General features: G+C 35.1%; 1 protein-coding gene and 1 long non-coding RNA gene across 4 annotated transcripts; one reads left to right on the top strand and one right to left on the bottom strand.

The window, feature by feature from the left end:
- Window positions 1-3,901: 3,901 nt before the first annotated feature.
- LOC125648262 (uncharacterized) lies at window positions 3,902-16,495 on the bottom strand. Of its 3 annotated transcripts, XM_048875239.2 has the most exons (8): window positions 16,051-16,431; window positions 15,483-15,594; window positions 9,181-9,315; window positions 8,829-8,984; window positions 8,240-8,375; window positions 7,135-7,308; window positions 5,094-5,261; window positions 3,902-4,975 (listed from the first exon to the last, which is right to left on the bottom strand). In XM_048875239.2, exons 4-8 carry the CDS (start codon window positions 8,976-8,978, stop codon window positions 4,209-4,211), a joined length of 1,395 nt encoding a protein of 464 aa, XP_048731196.2. In that variant the 5' UTR covers window positions 8,979-8,984; window positions 9,181-9,315; window positions 15,483-15,594; window positions 16,051-16,431; the 3' UTR covers window positions 3,902-4,208. The 3 variants fall into 3 exon arrangements, with proteins under 3 accessions (XP_048731196.2, XP_048731195.2, XP_048731197.2); XM_048875238.2 differs by lacking the exon at window positions 9,181-9,315 and having other exon boundaries at window positions 16,051-16,397; XM_048875240.2 differs by lacking the exons at window positions 9,181-9,315; window positions 15,483-15,594 and having other exon boundaries at window positions 16,051-16,495.
- Window positions 10,841-11,487, top strand: LOC125672580 (uncharacterized). The gene is made up of 2 exons (XR_007369027.2): window positions 10,841-10,908; window positions 11,204-11,487. It is a non-coding gene; the product is annotated as an uncharacterized LOC125672580 (long non-coding RNA).
- Window positions 16,496-17,057: the final 562 nt, after the last annotated feature.

Genomic DNA, 17,057 nt, shown 5'->3' with positions numbered 1-17,057 from the left:
CTCTGAAACCGCTCAACAAAATTTCGTGAGATTTTGTAGTTGATAAGGATGTGCATATTCCCTGGAAATTCTGATTCAATAATTTTTCTGGGAGTTATGCCCCTTTTATTGGTTAACAAAGGTCTGAATTTGTGCTTCTTCGCCTATACCTGGTGATGTTTTAATGTGAGTGAAAAATTCTCGACAGGACGTAAAATCACACCACAAGAGCAATTTGCATATTCAGTCCTCACAATAATTTTACATTAACTTGTTGAGAAATTGTTTTTAAAATAACCATATAAACTGTTTTATTATATTTTACAGTCCATTGGTTATATTTATAGGTAAATGTCTGCTTAGGATTGATTGAATATTGTTTAACGTTATTATTATCTCAAGCATCACAAATTTAAAGGTCCCCGTATTACGTACTGAAGTACACAATCTGACTAACGTACAGACATATATATATAATATAGGTCTGTACTTTAGTCAAATTGTGAAGTGCATAGCTAACAAAGTGTAACTCATTGATATAAGTTCATGTATAAAGAGGTATAGCGCATTTGCTGACGAAATGGCCGATTCAGAAATTTAAATGGAAAACACCGGTTTCCAATAATAGACTGGCGTGTCATATTTAAATATAAGGCCAACGTTTTTGATGTTTCGTTAACCAAGATAAATGCCGCAGTTTAGCATTACTGACATTTATATGAGTCGTTCTTTAATTAATAAACCATTTTCCTATTTGGAATCATGAACAGTACAATATTTTCATAGGTGCATTCATATTACACAACAACCCTTTTACATATGGCATTGCTTAACTCATTGTCTTTTTCTGACATGACTGCATGCGCAGCGCCTTTAATAAATGTCATCAGTTCATTTGCCTTTGGTTGATAATTCGAGTGTTTAGCTTTGCCTAAATATCATATGACAGTTGCTACATGAGTTTTTATATTTACTTTTGAGAAGTCAAACCGTATAGCAGTTCTTTTCCTCCCTTGGCCTATTTTTACTTATTACAGAATCGTGTCCTTTTTCTTGTAATATTTGTTTAGATTTTTGTCAGCCACATTACGGTTTGAAAATCCTGTGCACACAGGAACATGTTAGTGTAAACAAACGGAACTACAGTGATCTCGGAATAAATTCCCTTGAAGTCGTAACTTGCAAATAATAGAAGTTATGATGAAAATTACTAATATTTGTTATAATATATGTATCACATTTAAACCCCCCCCCCCCCCGCCCCCTCAAGGAAACAACCCCCAAAAAATGAAAAGGAAAAATATTGGACTTTAACTCGGAATGATGTATAGTTTAATTGTAAGATTACCGAGCACCTAAACCACTAGGCCACCCAGGCATGTAAGTTTAATGTTTGACAGGCTGTTAAATCTCGAGGTAAATTTTGAGAACGATTTTTTAAATATATATTTTATCCATTTTCAACAAGAGGGTCACCTTAAACCAAATTTCCTCAAACGAACTTATGTACAGTCATACTCAAGTAAAACAATTTCAGTGTTTTATTTCTGGTTTAGGGTGGCCTTTTGCAACAGTTTGCAAATTTTTATGCCCATTATGTTACATCTACTATATAATCACGGTGATGTTTATGCTTATCAAATAAAGATACTATCAACATATAGATATCTTTGTTAAGTAATTTGGGTACACACAAGTATAAACTGACATTGTATAGCAGAATATTTGTAAAAATGATATTTAAGAAAAAGGTATTTATGTAGGCGAAATTGCATTCCAAGTGCGCTATACCCCTTTTCAATGCGGTAGCTGCAGGGAGACAATATCGTGGCGGGATCCTAATAACACTGTGGGTTGTGTTTGGTACCTGTTGGCGGAGTCTTAATAATCCTGTGGGTTGTTGTGCTTGGTACCTGTTGGCGGGGCCCTAATAATCCTGTGGGGTGGGGTGTTTGGTACCTGTTGGCGGGGCCCTAATAATCCTGTGGGGTGTTGTGCTTGGTACCTGTTGGCGTGCCAAGCTGAACTTCGGTGTGACGGATTTACGAACTTAACAAAAAAAACCTATTGACTCTTTCTTCGACATTATACAACCTTCCAGATGTTGCAACATGCTTGATTTCACTACATGCGGATTACCCCGTGTACCTGATCAAGATATAGGGCTCACGGCGGATGTGACTGGTCAACAGGGGATGCTTACTCCTCCTAGACACCCGATTCCACCTCTGGTATACCCAGGGGCTCTCCTTTCAATTTTGTATTCTTTTTAGGAGTTATGAGATAGATCACTTTTTCGAGTCAAGGACAGAATAAGACACACTCATGAGTAAATTTGTTTGGTTAAAATATCTAATTACAGTATAGTATGAAAAATCTAGCATGTATACATGGTTTAAATTTGTAACAATCGATCAGACTTAAACTCGAAGTTCTCTCCCGCGACCCATTGGATGTTTTATTGCTGAACTACCAGACAATCTCTGGTGCACCCATCCTTCTAAATCAGTCATATAAATTCACCTTTCTGTAAAGGATAAAGTCCTCAAACTGTCCACTCTGTGAGAGAAAGAACTGCGTGAGGCCCGAAGTTTTTTCTCACAGAATGGACAGTTTGAGGACTTTATCCAACATATAACATTTTCTCTATATATTAATAATGTAGAAGGATAAAGGTTTCTTTAAAGGACTCTTCGGTACATTACTAATACTAGCTGCAATAATGTAGCCCTATCCAATTTTTTTTTTATTCTGACGTTTTTAGGATAGGGCTACAATTCCATAGGATTTCCGTAATGGTGCAAAATAATTTTATGAATAACCGATAATAAACTCTGTGTTATAGTCCCAAATATTGTTTACACCAAAAGGAGTGCCAACTTTGTGCTCGGGCATGTCTAATAAAGGTGTTTTTCATTAAATATAATGTACAGCATGCAAAATTCTTCGTCTGCTCCGCCATGCTTGTTATCGCGAGATCTCGTAGGTGGATCTAATGAAAAACCTAAACATTGACAATCAGCGCGAAAATGTAGTTACTCGAGCCACTTCGACAAAGAAAGGAAAATCATATTGTTGCAGAAAGAATTTATACTCTGCTGTTCGGTTTTTAACTTGATATTAAATTCAAACCTTTTCAATACCGACGAAATAGCTTTCGCCTCCATACTTGTCCATTGATGTAAATACTACCTTATATGGCATATGCAAATGACTTGACAATCGGAAGTTGAAACTTCAGTACATCAAACATGGCGCACAAATATGAATGGAGAAATTGGAATTTATCGAAATTGTTGAAAACGGTAGAATAAAGCCTCACAAATCTTAAGTTGCAGGTTGTAAATTTATATATTGGCTAAGAAACATAGAATATCATTTTATTTACGTAAAGAAAGTCAGGAAATGTTTAGAATGAGCGCAAATGTTGCGGGAGTGAATCACTCCCGCATTTGGACCATTACGGAGATCCTAAGGAATTGTAGCCTCCTCGTAATATATTATGTACATTGATAGACAGTTGACATTATCTGACACTATTTTCACGTATTCAGCAACTTTATAATTTTCGCAGTATATATCTGTAAACAGTATCTGATCACATGTACATGAATTTGATTTTCTTGGCCAAAATCCGACATGAAATACCATCATTTGCTCAAAGTGTAACAAATTAGGAAATCACATATTTTCAATGGCGTCATTATTGAATAGTCAACAGAGTAAAAGAATAGCATGTTTTAAGTGGGTAAAAGGGTATGATCACATGTTTAGAAATATACCCGCCCTACGAGGCCCATCGTCGCAAACCACGTGTTATTGTTTCATATACGAGGCCAGTTAGTCTCAGTTTCACGGATCATTAGTTTAAAATAATGACGTCATCACGACAAATATGTATGACACATGTAGTCAGTCAAAATTTTGTATTTTTCAAGATTATTTATTGATTACATGTAATATCACTCAGTGGCTTCATCTAAAAAATGAAATGAAATGCAATTAATATAGGCCATAAAAAGTTAAAAGAATTCACATAATATATCTCCGTCTCACTTTATAAAGTTATGACAATTTACATTAATTCATACAGATAAGTTCGATCAGTTTTGATCTGCTTTCTTTTTTTAACTTGTTACATTTATTGTGCAAGATCCAGTTTTCTGAGTGCTTGTTTCATCACTGCTTGTTGTAGGTTAACAGGTACACCTCGTATTGAAACTTGTTTACTATTTTGGAATATGGCCTTTCTCAATATACTTATACAAACGCATAGCTTCCAGTTTTGAAAATTTAAACTCGCTTTGCAAATCTTCAACAGAAAGCTCTGCTAGTAGTTCCCCATCGACCATTTCTTCTTTGAACCTTGCAGCATATTTGTGTAGGCGCAAAAGAGATAAAACCTCTACAATGTCTTGTATACTTTTTTCTGCAATATCAAAAGAGCTCTTTTCCTTAATCTTCGAACCTGTGCTTTTTTCCACGGAGGGTTTTTGACAATCTTCATTGGAAATGGAGGCTGAGTGTTTCTTTTCACGGGGAAGCGGCGCTGGTACCTTTGTGGTTTGGGATGAGTTTTGAAGTGAAGGTACATTCGTCTTTGCGGCTGGTCTAGGTGGAGTAGTAATCTCTGGTTTGTGGACCCCAGTTGGACTTGATACACTTTCAACCAGTTCCTCCATAGGTTCATATAATTCACCTTCCGAGTTATCACCGTCTTCCTTGGTAAAGGAAAGTGGTTTCACTTGACATAGTTTATCATTGACATAATTAGGCGTTTCGTCTGATGCCACCTGGTAAGTATCGATATCCTCCACTGGTTGTTCCATGAACACATATTCTTCACCATCATCATCATCGTTGGTGTTTCCCGATTCCCTGAGCGATTTCCCTCTAACAGGCGGCGGAGGAGGAGGCTGGCTTGTCGTGTCCTCGGTTTTCGTCGAATGAAGAACCTCTTTTAATTCATCTGCATCTGGTTTTAGCACCTTGATGGCTGTGACAAAATCAACATTAAAGGCAGCACCATTTTCAATTAATACAAATGATCGGGAACCTACGTGTACTCTCATAAAATTATCCAATTCCAGAAAAGTACTGAATAAAACAATTACCCAAGTTGCATTGGCTTTCGGAGAAAACCGTGTTTTTGTTGACGTAAGTCTCCAGCTTCTTCAGATACTTGTCGAACTCCTTCTGTGTGCGGTCAGTAAAACCTTTGACAGGGGCCACAGTGATGAGTGGACAAAGGCTAAAACTTGACGGATGTTTAGTGATCTTGCCTAAAGAAGGAAATGCTTTCCCATTAGGTACTGAGGTGGGATTTTTAGTTGAATTTTGAATAGAGGTGTAATTTTCAAAATGAATTACATGTATAAAGTAATATTAGAAACAAGAGGCCCATGGACCACATCGTTCACCTACATGTATCTTTATTCCAGTGAGAGAGAAAAAAGATCCCCATATTGTGGCCCCAACTAGCTCCAAAGATCACAGCAATACCGTGATACAAGGTCAACGGTAATGGTATGAAATTGAAGGTCTTGTATTAAGGAATCTACATATAAAATACTAAAGCTCTATCTTAAACAGTGCACGGGGATTCATTGTATTGCCTAAGTTAAGTGTTCTTAAAAGTAGGTCAAAGTCACATGGTCAAAAACTTTGGTACCGAAAGAAAAGATTGTCACAAGGAATGTATACATAAAACATGAAAGATATATCAATTCCAAAGTAATGAGCAAGGTTAAAGTTTTGAAATTTGGGTCCAACTTCATGGTCAAATTCAGAGGTCATGGAACGAAATGTAAGGTCTTGCCACAAGAAATCTATATACAAAATATCAAAGCCTTACCTTCGATAGATCAGGATATATTGTCTAGATTAGGTGTTCTTAAAAGCAGGGCAAACTCCAAGGTCAACGTCACAAGGTGAAAATGTTGGTACCGGAACAAAGGTCTTATAACAATCAATACACAGGTGAAATATGAGAGCCCCATCACGCATCATTCAACAGTTATGAGCAAGATCGGCAGAGAGGACGAAACCCGCATGTCCCCCTCCCACTTTAGTATCGGGGGGGGGGGGGGGGTGTTTGTTCAAATCGTGGCCTCAGGAGGTATGGTGGGGTCAGAATAGGGGACCTCCTGAGGCCACGATTTGAACAAACTTGAATCTGCACTGTCAAAAATATTTCATGTAAGTTTCAACTTTTCTGGCCAAGTTGTTATTGAGAAGACTTAAATGACCCACTTTAATTTTGTATTTTCTAGGTTATCTCCCCTTTGAAGGGCGCATGACCCTTCCTTTGAACAAAATTTAACCCCGTTTACCGAAGGATTATTTGCTCCAAGTTTGATTATTGTGGATTTAGAGTAAGTGTGAACGAAACCTATTGGCAAGTATATGACGTGCTCCAAATAGTTCATAGGAAAGTCCCCGAGTGATTTTAAAGAGCGCTTTTGATTGGTCGGTTAAATTATAGGTAGGCGTTCCCAAGTATTTGGCATTATATTACCTTGTGCTTAACAAGTGTTAAGTTTCACTTCTCCCTGAACGGAAAATAGGTGTATTCCCGTGTTTATTTGATTTCAATGTAAGTTGCACCGTACGTAGCGTGAGATTCAATATCGGTTTTGATTTGACAACGGGGATTTGAGATTATGTTAATAAAATGTCTTGTAAAGTTTATCTTATATACTACATGTATATAAGTAATGGGATATCTTATAAAGAAAAAAATATAAGATATCTTATAAAAGATACAAGATATATCGTAAGCTTTAGAAGATATAACTTTTATGATATACCTTATAAATTTTATCTTTTAAAGAGGAATAAATGGGGGAAAAACGGCGTGCTATACTTATAATCCATCGCAGTATCAATAGGTATGGGAGGGGGTATGATATCAACTATCTGGGACGGAAAACGAACTTGAGAAGCTGAGTCGTTCACATTTATTGGAAATGCACAGTAAAATTGGCCAAGCGTTCTTGAGAAGTCGAAAATGTTCACAGGGACAGATAGACGGACAATATATAGTTAGAATAATTTCAGCTCAGGTGAGCTGAATATCAATAAGTTTTTACCTTCTCTGGCTTTTAATAGTACAATGCTGATAACGAATCAAAATTTGGAGGAATGATGATTTACCATCCGTGATAAAATTTCCTTGTATAAATATCTCTTCATAAATATGCGTAATAAGGAACTGGAATGGCTTTCCTTCCCGGTTCCTCCCCTCCGGGGGAATTTCCTGATCCTCTGAGAACTGTACCAGGACAGGTAATGGGTTACTATCCAAAATTTCATCCAGAGTACGATCAGCTGAAAGTATTAACATTCGAGAGGGAAATGTTGACAGAGAAATCGTTAAACAATTATAACGCATCTCGAAACTTCCGGTTTTGATATGGAGGAAATACTATAAAATTTAATTATCATAATTGAAACATGTGTACAAACATTTTTAAAAGGGAGATTGTAAAACGGCCACCGCCTAAATATCGAATTCGTTGAGTGAAGCCTATTGTCACATACCTTGTTTTTTTAAAAGTCAAATTCCTTGTTTGTATGTTATTTTGTAAAGACTAATTTTAAAATACCATATTTCTTGTTTGTGAAGCCTAATACAAAAAATGCTTGTCTTGTTATGTGAATCCCAACGTTATATTCTTTGTTTGTCCTTAGAAACCTAAGTCCATATATTCTTTGTTGTTTTGTGAAGACTAATGCTACATTTCTTATTTGTCTGTTGTTCTGTGCAGCTTAACTCTACACGATTTGTCTTCTATTTTGTGAAGCCTAATGCCACATTGTTTGTTATTTAATGAAGCCTAATGCCAGATTGTTTGTTATTTAATGAAGCCTAATGTCACATTGTTTGTTGTTTTGTGAAGCCTAATATCACATTGTTTGTTGTTTAATGAAGCCTAATATCATATTCTTTGTTATTTTGTGAAGCCTAATGCCACATTGTTTGTTGTTTAATGAAGCCTGATGTTATATTCTTTGTTGTTTTGTGAAGCCTGATGTTATATTCTTTGTTGTTTTGTGAAGCCTAATGTCACATTGTTTGTTGTTTTGTGAAGCCTGATGTTATATTCTTTGTTGTTTTGTGAAGCCTGATGTTATATTCTTTGTTGTTTTGTGAAGCCTGATGTTATATTCTTTGTTTACCTGGTTTAGTCATCCCTTGTCCTGGGACTATTTTGTTTTTGTAATACTCATTTAAAGATGAATTTGTTATATCAATTACCTTTCTTGCTGCAGTGTGATCTGATGACGTTGAATTTATGCTTGGACTTAACGGGAATGCTAATGTAATTGGTTTTAGTCTTGGGATCTTGTGCTAGGCCTCTTTTGACACCGTGGAATTTGCCGTATCGGATAATCTGCAGAGGATTTGAAAAATAAGATTGTACAGTACAGAGTTGCTTCCCAAATGAAATGAAAATACATTTCTTTGACCCATTGTCAAAACGTATACAATGTAAATGTTTTAATACCATTGTTTAAAAATGGAACATCGAAATCTTGAAAATATTTTAAAAAATCAAATTTCAGTACGAATGTCAAACTGCAATCACCCAGTTTCCGGCCATTGGGCATTTACACTGCACAATGAACACTTTTATCAACTATTCTAATCTTAAAATATATAGGAAACTTTATAGCCTTCCATTTTAAAGAAATTATTCATCATCTTTGAATTACCGACCGATGTTCAACCATTTAGGGTACCGAAATAATATAGGCATATTTACATGTATTGATAGAATTGTTCAGACTTGAGGTTGACATTTGGGGCTTACCGATACTATTACATGTATATAGATTAAACTTACGGTGTCACTCGGGGTATCGTCAAAGTCGCTCGATCCATTGTGTCCCCCTACCACTACCACCAGCATTGGTAAGCTCTTCCGGTATTTTTGGTAAAACTCCGGAAGACTTACCTCATCTGCTTGGTTAAACAGACAGTTGGTAAACTCCATAGTCAACTGAAGAAGAAAAACCCCAACAATGCAAAACAATGTGAAACGAATGGACTGATATAATTGTGGAATGTCGAATGGGTTTTACATGTATATGACCTTGGTACATGTGTTTTGTTCTGGGTTTTTTTTAATTCCCCAACACTCTCTAAAATGATAAAAACATTTTAAAAGTTCTAATGTTTGTAACAAGCCACGTTACCGAAAGAGGAATATATCAATTTTGGGTCCTTCCGTCTGTAACACGTACAGTGGTTTGTAAGGATCTCCTACACTATTTGAGCTTTAGCAATGAAACTTAACACGACAAATCTCTCTTTCACAGTCTATTGCCCTCCTGTGTACGTAAAAATCATAGAATTATGAACTTCAAGATTATCAACCACAAATATAACAAGATTATCGAATATAAATAACAAGATCATCAAATATAAACAAGATTATCGAATATAAATACATGTAACAAGATCATCAGATATAAATAACAAGATCATCAAATATAAATAACAAGATTATCAAATATAAATAGATTATCGAATGTAAATTAAGATTTATAGCATATAAATCAAGATTTCCGCATTTAAATATCAAGATTATTAAATATAAAAAAAATCAAGATTTTCGCATATGAATAACAAACTTATCGAATATAAATCAAGATTGCAACGTTTTACACACCATAGTCCAGCCCCACTTATTAGTCCAGTCATTCTACTGTTTTACCTCAAACTAATTGCAACAGAAATGGTTTTTGTGAAACTTGTAGTAGAATATGCTTATAATGATCATATTAAAAAAATCGAGAGAGGGGAAAGTCGTCGATTTGCTAATTTAAATTAGTACATTTTCATAGCATAAACTTTGTAACGGCATGGCTTCCATAGACGCAGAAGAGTTTACAAGGGAGATAATTGAAGTTATGTAGACGCTCTTTGTAGTACTGCATATATACTGCTACATGTAAGTCAATTTTATCCTCTAAAATGCTAGTTTGTTTCAGGCATGTGCTAATTTTTTACCACTAATTACATTTTCATACGAAAAGAAATTGACTTTGTAATGAAGTTCAACGTTATACGATATTCTGTGTATACTATCCATATTATGTCTGATTCTTACAGACATAGGTTCCAAAACATCTAAAACCAAGTGATCATATAATCAAAGAACTACAATTTGAAAAATATAAAGTATTGGAGTCTAACTTCTCTCGAAAACAAAAATATCATATCAATATGAAAGCTCTCGCTAACAACAAACAAAAAAGTATGGAAAGCAGTTTTTGCCATTAGTTGATAATGTTTAGCGTTAAATGTCGCAAAAACATAAGAACAACAAAAACGTACCTCTTATCAATTAATATTCCTTCAAACGTTTATGTAATGTTTGGTTGTTTGTTTGTTTGTAATTGTAGGTGAAATACCACTTGTAATGATTCTTTAACGTGCCAACGTCTGTCGCGACACGGGATCTCCGTTTTTAAGGTCATATTCGAAAGACCCGTGATTTTCACTTCGAAATGTCGAGCGTTTGGTGAAAGAGAAATCGCATCTTAGGTTTGATGCGGCCATGACACGAGCGGCCCTGAACTTAGCTTCTAATTGTACATACATGAGAATAATTTCCAGATGATTTAGTAAAATCAAATGTTTTTCAAGCATTGGACATTTGCCCCTCACAAGTGAATTGCATCGACTTTTTGATTTTCAGGTAGTGATAGAACACTTGAATTTGCAATTACATCTCTTGGTGATAGTCAATATTGTGCCGTTACCTATTTTCGATAGTATCCTAATTTCGATAGGTTATTATTTTTAACGATCATTCGATAATTGTAATGTCATTTTTCGGAATGTTTTTCCCAAAAACAGCGTCAGTAACAAGAAGTGTCAGATAGCCAAAAAGATCGAGAATTACGCTTTTCAAAGAGGTAAGACTACAATTCTGTGTGCATCTATTCTGAAAACGCCATTTTTCCCAATGCCAAAAAAACCACAATGAAAATCTGATTATTTTCCGTCGAAAACAGCGTCCTCTTCACCTATGCTGTCGTCTGATAATAAACTCAATGCTGTGTTTTAAAAATAGATAAGCCTCTCTTTGGGTGAACTATCGGTTCAAGAGAACAGTATGGAAACGCATTATAGTCATATTACCATACGTTTTTTAAAAAATTCTCTGTTTTAAAATTTGTTTTTATTGATTTCTTGTTTATTTCTTTGCAGATATTTTCCATCCAGAGAGGAAATTATAAGAATGATGATCCAGAGGCCTTGGGCAATGCTTTCCAGTCGATAAAATATGGAATGAGTGTCCATGCTGAATTGTTACTGCCAAATGTTTCCAAGTCCCCTAGACAACTTTAAAATATGATAAATGGGCGTAATAACATTGGGTGTGTGTCTTCAGGACCTTCACCACTATTTAAAATTGTTTGAAGTTGCTTTATTTGTTCATTATTTAATGTAATCAATTTGGTCGAAAAAATAAGAATAAAAGAATCATTCTATTTAATGTTGTTTTAACACTAACAGCGCGCCATACTTACTATCGAAAATAGGTGACGTCAGTCAAAACAAATTTGATTATGGCGGATCTAACGAAAGTTGAAATGCTACCTGGATTTTGATAGTTTTAAACAAAAAAACAGCATATATTCATTAGATAGAGTTAATTGATTAGAACAGATAAAATTCAGGTGAGAAATAATTGCTGAATATATTAAATATATAAAAATAGTACTGCACTATCGAAAACCGGTGACACCAGGATATATTGTGTTACTAAGGGGAAAAGGGAGCATAAGTGTGAACAGGACGAGTGCCGTCAGAAATGACTCCATTGTCTCGAAAATTCCTTTTTACAAAGACCTAGGAATTTCAACTTTCGAAAAACTTTTCTTAATTTGTGTAGCTCGTTTTGAACTATTGTAGTGTAGTATGGGGTCTCTGAAACTACCACAACATTGAGATGGTTCAGAATCGCGAACTTCGTCATTATCACAGATTCATTCCTTTACCTGCACTACATGTATGGCGAATTCGGATGGAAGATTCCTTACCACTGACAATGTATAAACTATACGATACTGGAATTGTCTACTATCAATGGACAATATTACTAAACATGTGTGAATCAATATAATAAGTCTAACTGGACATCACAAATGAAGTCATTATCTGAATCTTTAAATTATAAAGAAAATATATAATAGGTTACTATTGTGTGACACTGGTGATTTCAGAACAAGTTGCTTCATAACTATAAGAAGTAGTGGCTAGTACATGTAAAAGTAAATCAACTATTAAGTTATGTTTATATCAAAATATTAAAACAAATTTTAGAACCGAAAATTAATTTTCAATGAGCATTCCAAAATATCTAAGATCTTGACTTGCACTATGAAGATGTGGTATACTTCCAATTAGAATAGAAACGGGGCGATACAAAGGAGAAGAATTAGAAGACAGAATATGTACACTGTGTTCTTTAGATTGTGTTTCCGTGGGGGAATAAATGGGGCGGCCCTTCGGATGAGACCGAAAAAATTGAGGCCCCGTGTTACAGCAGGTGTGGCATGATAAAGATCCCTCCATGCTCAAAGGCCACAAGCGCCGAGTATATAGGCCTAAATTTTGCAGTCCTTCACCAGCAATGGTGATGTCTCCATATGAATGAAATATTCTCGAGAGGGACGTTAAACAATATACAATCAATCACTTTTAATAGATTGTGTAGAAGATGAGTCACGTTTTACTACCTTGTACTGCATACTAATACTTAAATCTCAGAACAGATTTATTACTACTTGTACCCCACATTGTGTATGTCAACTAAGATTGTATTATTTTTTATTAACAAATTTCCCTCGGCAAACCACCCAGTTTATACATTCCGCTTATATTTACAAATATTCTTTGATTTACAGAAAACACTATGCGTAATTATTGTCTTTGTATTGCTATTATTTCTTTATCACAGTGACATATAGATCCGATGGATCGGGTGTTTTTGAATTCGCATTTATACGATATAATGTATGTCATTATAATTACTGACTTGTTGTAACAATGCGTGGCAAATGAGTGCATCAAAAATGTCTCCGTGACTACACTAATCCCAACACAATAATATTTTTTTAAAGGAAATCTACAAGTCTTAATCATGAATGATCAAGTCGCGGTCTTCGCTCAACAACACCTACTTTTTACTTCGACACGAACTATATATTTTGTGCAAATTTTCTAATAGGAAACGTGGCGTTAATGGCTTTTCTATATCCAAACTGTAGATTTCTCAAAGAAACTTATAGATATTTGTAGAGAAAGAAATGAGGAATGGTAAAAAACAATACCATCGTCCCGGCTAATTTGTATGCACCCGATTCAATTTATCACTAAACATGTAGCGTGAATTTTCTAACTCGTAAGCAAATCCCAACACCCTAAGCAAGTTTTTTTCCAAGGTCACGAAAAGTAGGTCAATCATCAAGGTCACAATGTCAAAATGTTTGGTACCATCTAAAGGTTTTGTCACAAAGAATACACATATTAAATATGAAAATACTGTCATTTACCATTCAAATGTTATGGCCAAAGTTAAACATTTTGCGGACTGACAAACAAACGAACAGAGCAAACACGATTACGGGATCGTACACAGGGGCGGATCAAGTAATTGCGACTAGGCGGGGAGGGGGCGCAAGTTTATGAGGCTGGGGGCCGCCTTGAATTCCTGCATGGATTTTACAGATTTCATAGGGCTTGAAATATGTCTCCTAAGTAGTTATTTTTACTATTTTCTGTCATTTTGGATAAAAGTGAAATTAATAAAATGACGCCAATTTTAAGGGGTTTTTTTTTGGGGGGGGGGGTGTTGGGTGGGGGGCGTGCAAGTTCTCCCAATAAAAGTAATTAAATAAATCAAAACATTTTGTCATTTATTTCTCCGAGTGGGAAAAATTATTGCTTCTTTTATCTTTTACAATTTTTTAAACAAAAGACCATGATTTACCTTAATTTTGAAAATTTTAGAGGGGGAGGGGGGGGGGCTGCGCCTCCTTAAATCCGCCACCGATACACTCATGATTTTAAAATATTAAACTGTTAAATAATTTTTATGAATTAATTATCACTTCTTTAACTGTCTCATATAAAAAGTATCTCATTTTGTGCCAGAATCAATGTTTACGAGTTTCATATTAACTCTTCTCATTTTCATCGATTTTTTTCCAAAATAAGGCTTTCCGCTTCATAAAAAATCATTCATTTCAAATTTTGGTATGAATAAAGCAGTTTGTGAATGTTAACACCGTTCCCGATGATTATAGTAATTATGTTTCTTTTATCTCTTTCATGTGTGAAGATAAATGATAAATCCCGGTTTTCGGTGATTTTTTTTTTTTATCAAAATGTACGATTTTGCACCCAAAATACACGTTTCCCCTTTGTTTTGTGCTCTTGATTTTTTACATATGCTAGAGCATCCCTTGACTCACCGTTTGAAAACAAAAAACATTTCTGTTGCAATTAGTTTGAGGTTACGCTATATTTTTGGCTAGAATGACTGGACTATATATGTACAAAGGTACGTTACGTGCTACTCGGAAGTAAAGGGATGCACGTGATAATATTATAAATATAAATGTACCAAGAAAGAAGTGGACTAAAAGTACTTCTCGGAAGAAAAGAGACACTAGTATACTTTCACTTTCTACATTGAAATGCCACTCAATCAGTCATTTGTAATAAAGTAAAAATACTTGTATATTTTCACTACTTACTAGACTATAAGAAAAACCGAAGTTTCAGTTTTGAATTGTAAATTACACCCCGATTTGATGCATTGCCAAATACACAATACCAGCACCGATTTGGGTGATTGTGCACAAAATATCCCAACTAAGTCATACACATGAACACATTTTGATTGTCACAAATTAGTAGGGCAAAATAGGATGAATATAAGAAGTCACAAATTATGGTAAAGCAAAGGGGCGCTAATTTGCGAATTCTACCAGTCGTCTTGTCAACTGGAATTTTAGACCATTCAAACAAGTGTGTGCACCATGAAAATCATTTCATTTTTTTTTTAAACTGATACACAAAAAAGAAATCACAGACGGACCAGAAATCTGCCCTTTAAAGTACATGTATGAATATAAGATAACACCGTTACCCGTAATCTGAACACCCTTAATGATCGGTGGTTTCTGTGACTGTGCTAATTAACACGACCCGAACACGAGGGATGAACAGATAAATAATATTCCTATAAGTAACCCCAAGCTTTTAACTTAGTTAGATCTATACATGTAGGTTAAAGTATGCTAGGCAAATGAATAAAACGTTTACAAAATCTTTCATTGATAGATAATGTTTCAGCCTTGTTATTAGATAAAAAACAAACAAACCACCGGTTCTTTCAATTCTTAAAACAAAACCAAATATGTTAGGAAACAATAAGCTCGAAGTCTCAGAGATAAGTTCAAATCAACACTCTTACCAAGTCACTGTCGTGTTCCGTGTGAAAGGGTTGTCTCCTGGAGGCGGAAGTAATTTAGAGTGTTCTTTATATATCTCAGCTTATTGCATTCCCCGAGCCATAAAAGATTAAACTGATAAAATTGAACCAAAAAGGAAGTTTATATCTGAATGAAATACAATCATATCTAAAGTAGATATCAGCATACAGTGTACATGCATGCAAATTAAAACAGAACAACGGGCGTGATACAATAGCTGTGGTGAACCGAAGATTTTTTTTTCTGCGGCACACATGTACATGTATATAACTGCACGATCGTTTGGAGAAGTCAATTGAATCAGGTTATTTAAACAAATCGACACATAACGACGTTAGGCAGGAGAAGTTTATAACACACTTGTGCAAGCTGTACATGTTTACTCGTTAAACATGTGTTGGCTTTTGAGTCATCCAACGAGGAAATATCTTACATAATGCATCAAAACCGTTCATACCAGGTGCTTATACACAACATATCTATACAGAGTGTGACTCTTGTATCTGTCTACTTTTTGTCCATGTTCCCCATCTAATGGGGGTTACTTACTTGTGCCTACGTATCTGTGCCCTCAAAATGCATGAAGCCACACAACTGCATTTTCCTCTACCCTGTCTTTTCCGGCGCATGATCAGCTCTGTTCCATGATTTCGAACTTGTAACCAATCCCTTCGTATATTTATACACGTACAATAAAATATGTTCAAATCAAATCATGATCATCCAAGTTCTGTTCTCTATCTCTCTGCCTCCGTGTTTTACGTGCTCCGTCTCTCTTCAGGTCTCCATGTGAGTGCTACTTTTGGTGATGTTTCGTGCCTCACGTCTCACTACATGGCCTGTCCGTCTCCAACGTCGTCTTTTTGATGGTAAAAGACAGCAGAGTGAACTGTGCTCTTGTGCGTTGTACTGTACAGAATAACAGCTGACAATGCGAACGATACTATTGTTTCGCCGCTTATCGTCTGGTCAATTTTTAAAAGTTATCGTTTTTAAATGATTTTTTCTGTCAATATAGATATTTGTATGAATTGTTATAAAAGTTTATTTATTTGACAAAATGAAGAGAGATAACTCTATAATTTGGGTTAAATTAACGTATTTTACTTTAGAAATCAATCAATCTGACTAAAGTACAGACCTATATTATTATATATATAATAATAATATATGTCTGTACTTTAGTCAGATTGGAAATCAATGGAAAACGGGAAATATTTTTAACCCATCCCCCGTAAAACACAAATTCCTTTTTAGAGGTACTATAAATTGTCATTTAGCAAATTTATACCAAAATTTAACTTTTATTGCTTCACTTGGGGGGATGTTTTACAGATCGAAGCACGGCGAAAATGTTCACTCTTAAATCAATAGCCGAATTAGGTTAAACTATGAGAGGGAGTCATATTTCAAATATTGTCTATTTTTAGCATCCATTATTTTTATAGAATAATGAAACCTTCAATTTTATTTGGTTGGCTATCTAGGAAGTCCACAGGTGTGTCATGTTTGTGTTACGATCGATAAAGGAGGAGACAAATATTTTTGCAATTTTT

This window comes from Ostrea edulis, chromosome 6 (genome assembly GCF_947568905.1).
Source record: "Ostrea edulis chromosome 6, xbOstEdul1.1, whole genome shotgun sequence".
Lineage (NCBI taxonomy): Eukaryota > Metazoa > Mollusca > Bivalvia > Ostreida > Ostreidae > Ostrea > Ostrea edulis.
The sequence above is the reverse complement of the archived record's forward strand: the minus strand, read 5'-3'. Positions and strand labels throughout refer to the sequence as shown.

Excerpts from the sequence above, each read along its gene's own strand:
- LOC125648262 (XM_048875240.2), bottom strand. The coding sequence starts at position 8,978 with ATGGAGTTTACCAACTGTCTGTTTAACCAAGCAGATGAGGTAAGTCTT. Across the intron at positions 7,309-8,239 it reads ATCACACTGCAGCAAGAAAG|CTGATCGTACTCTGGATGAA; the intron begins GTAATTGATATA and ends TAATACTTTCAG. Across the intron at positions 5,262-7,134 it reads AGGAAATTTTATCACGGATG|GCAAGATCACTAAACATCCG; the intron begins GTAAATCATCAT and ends TTCCTTCTTTAG.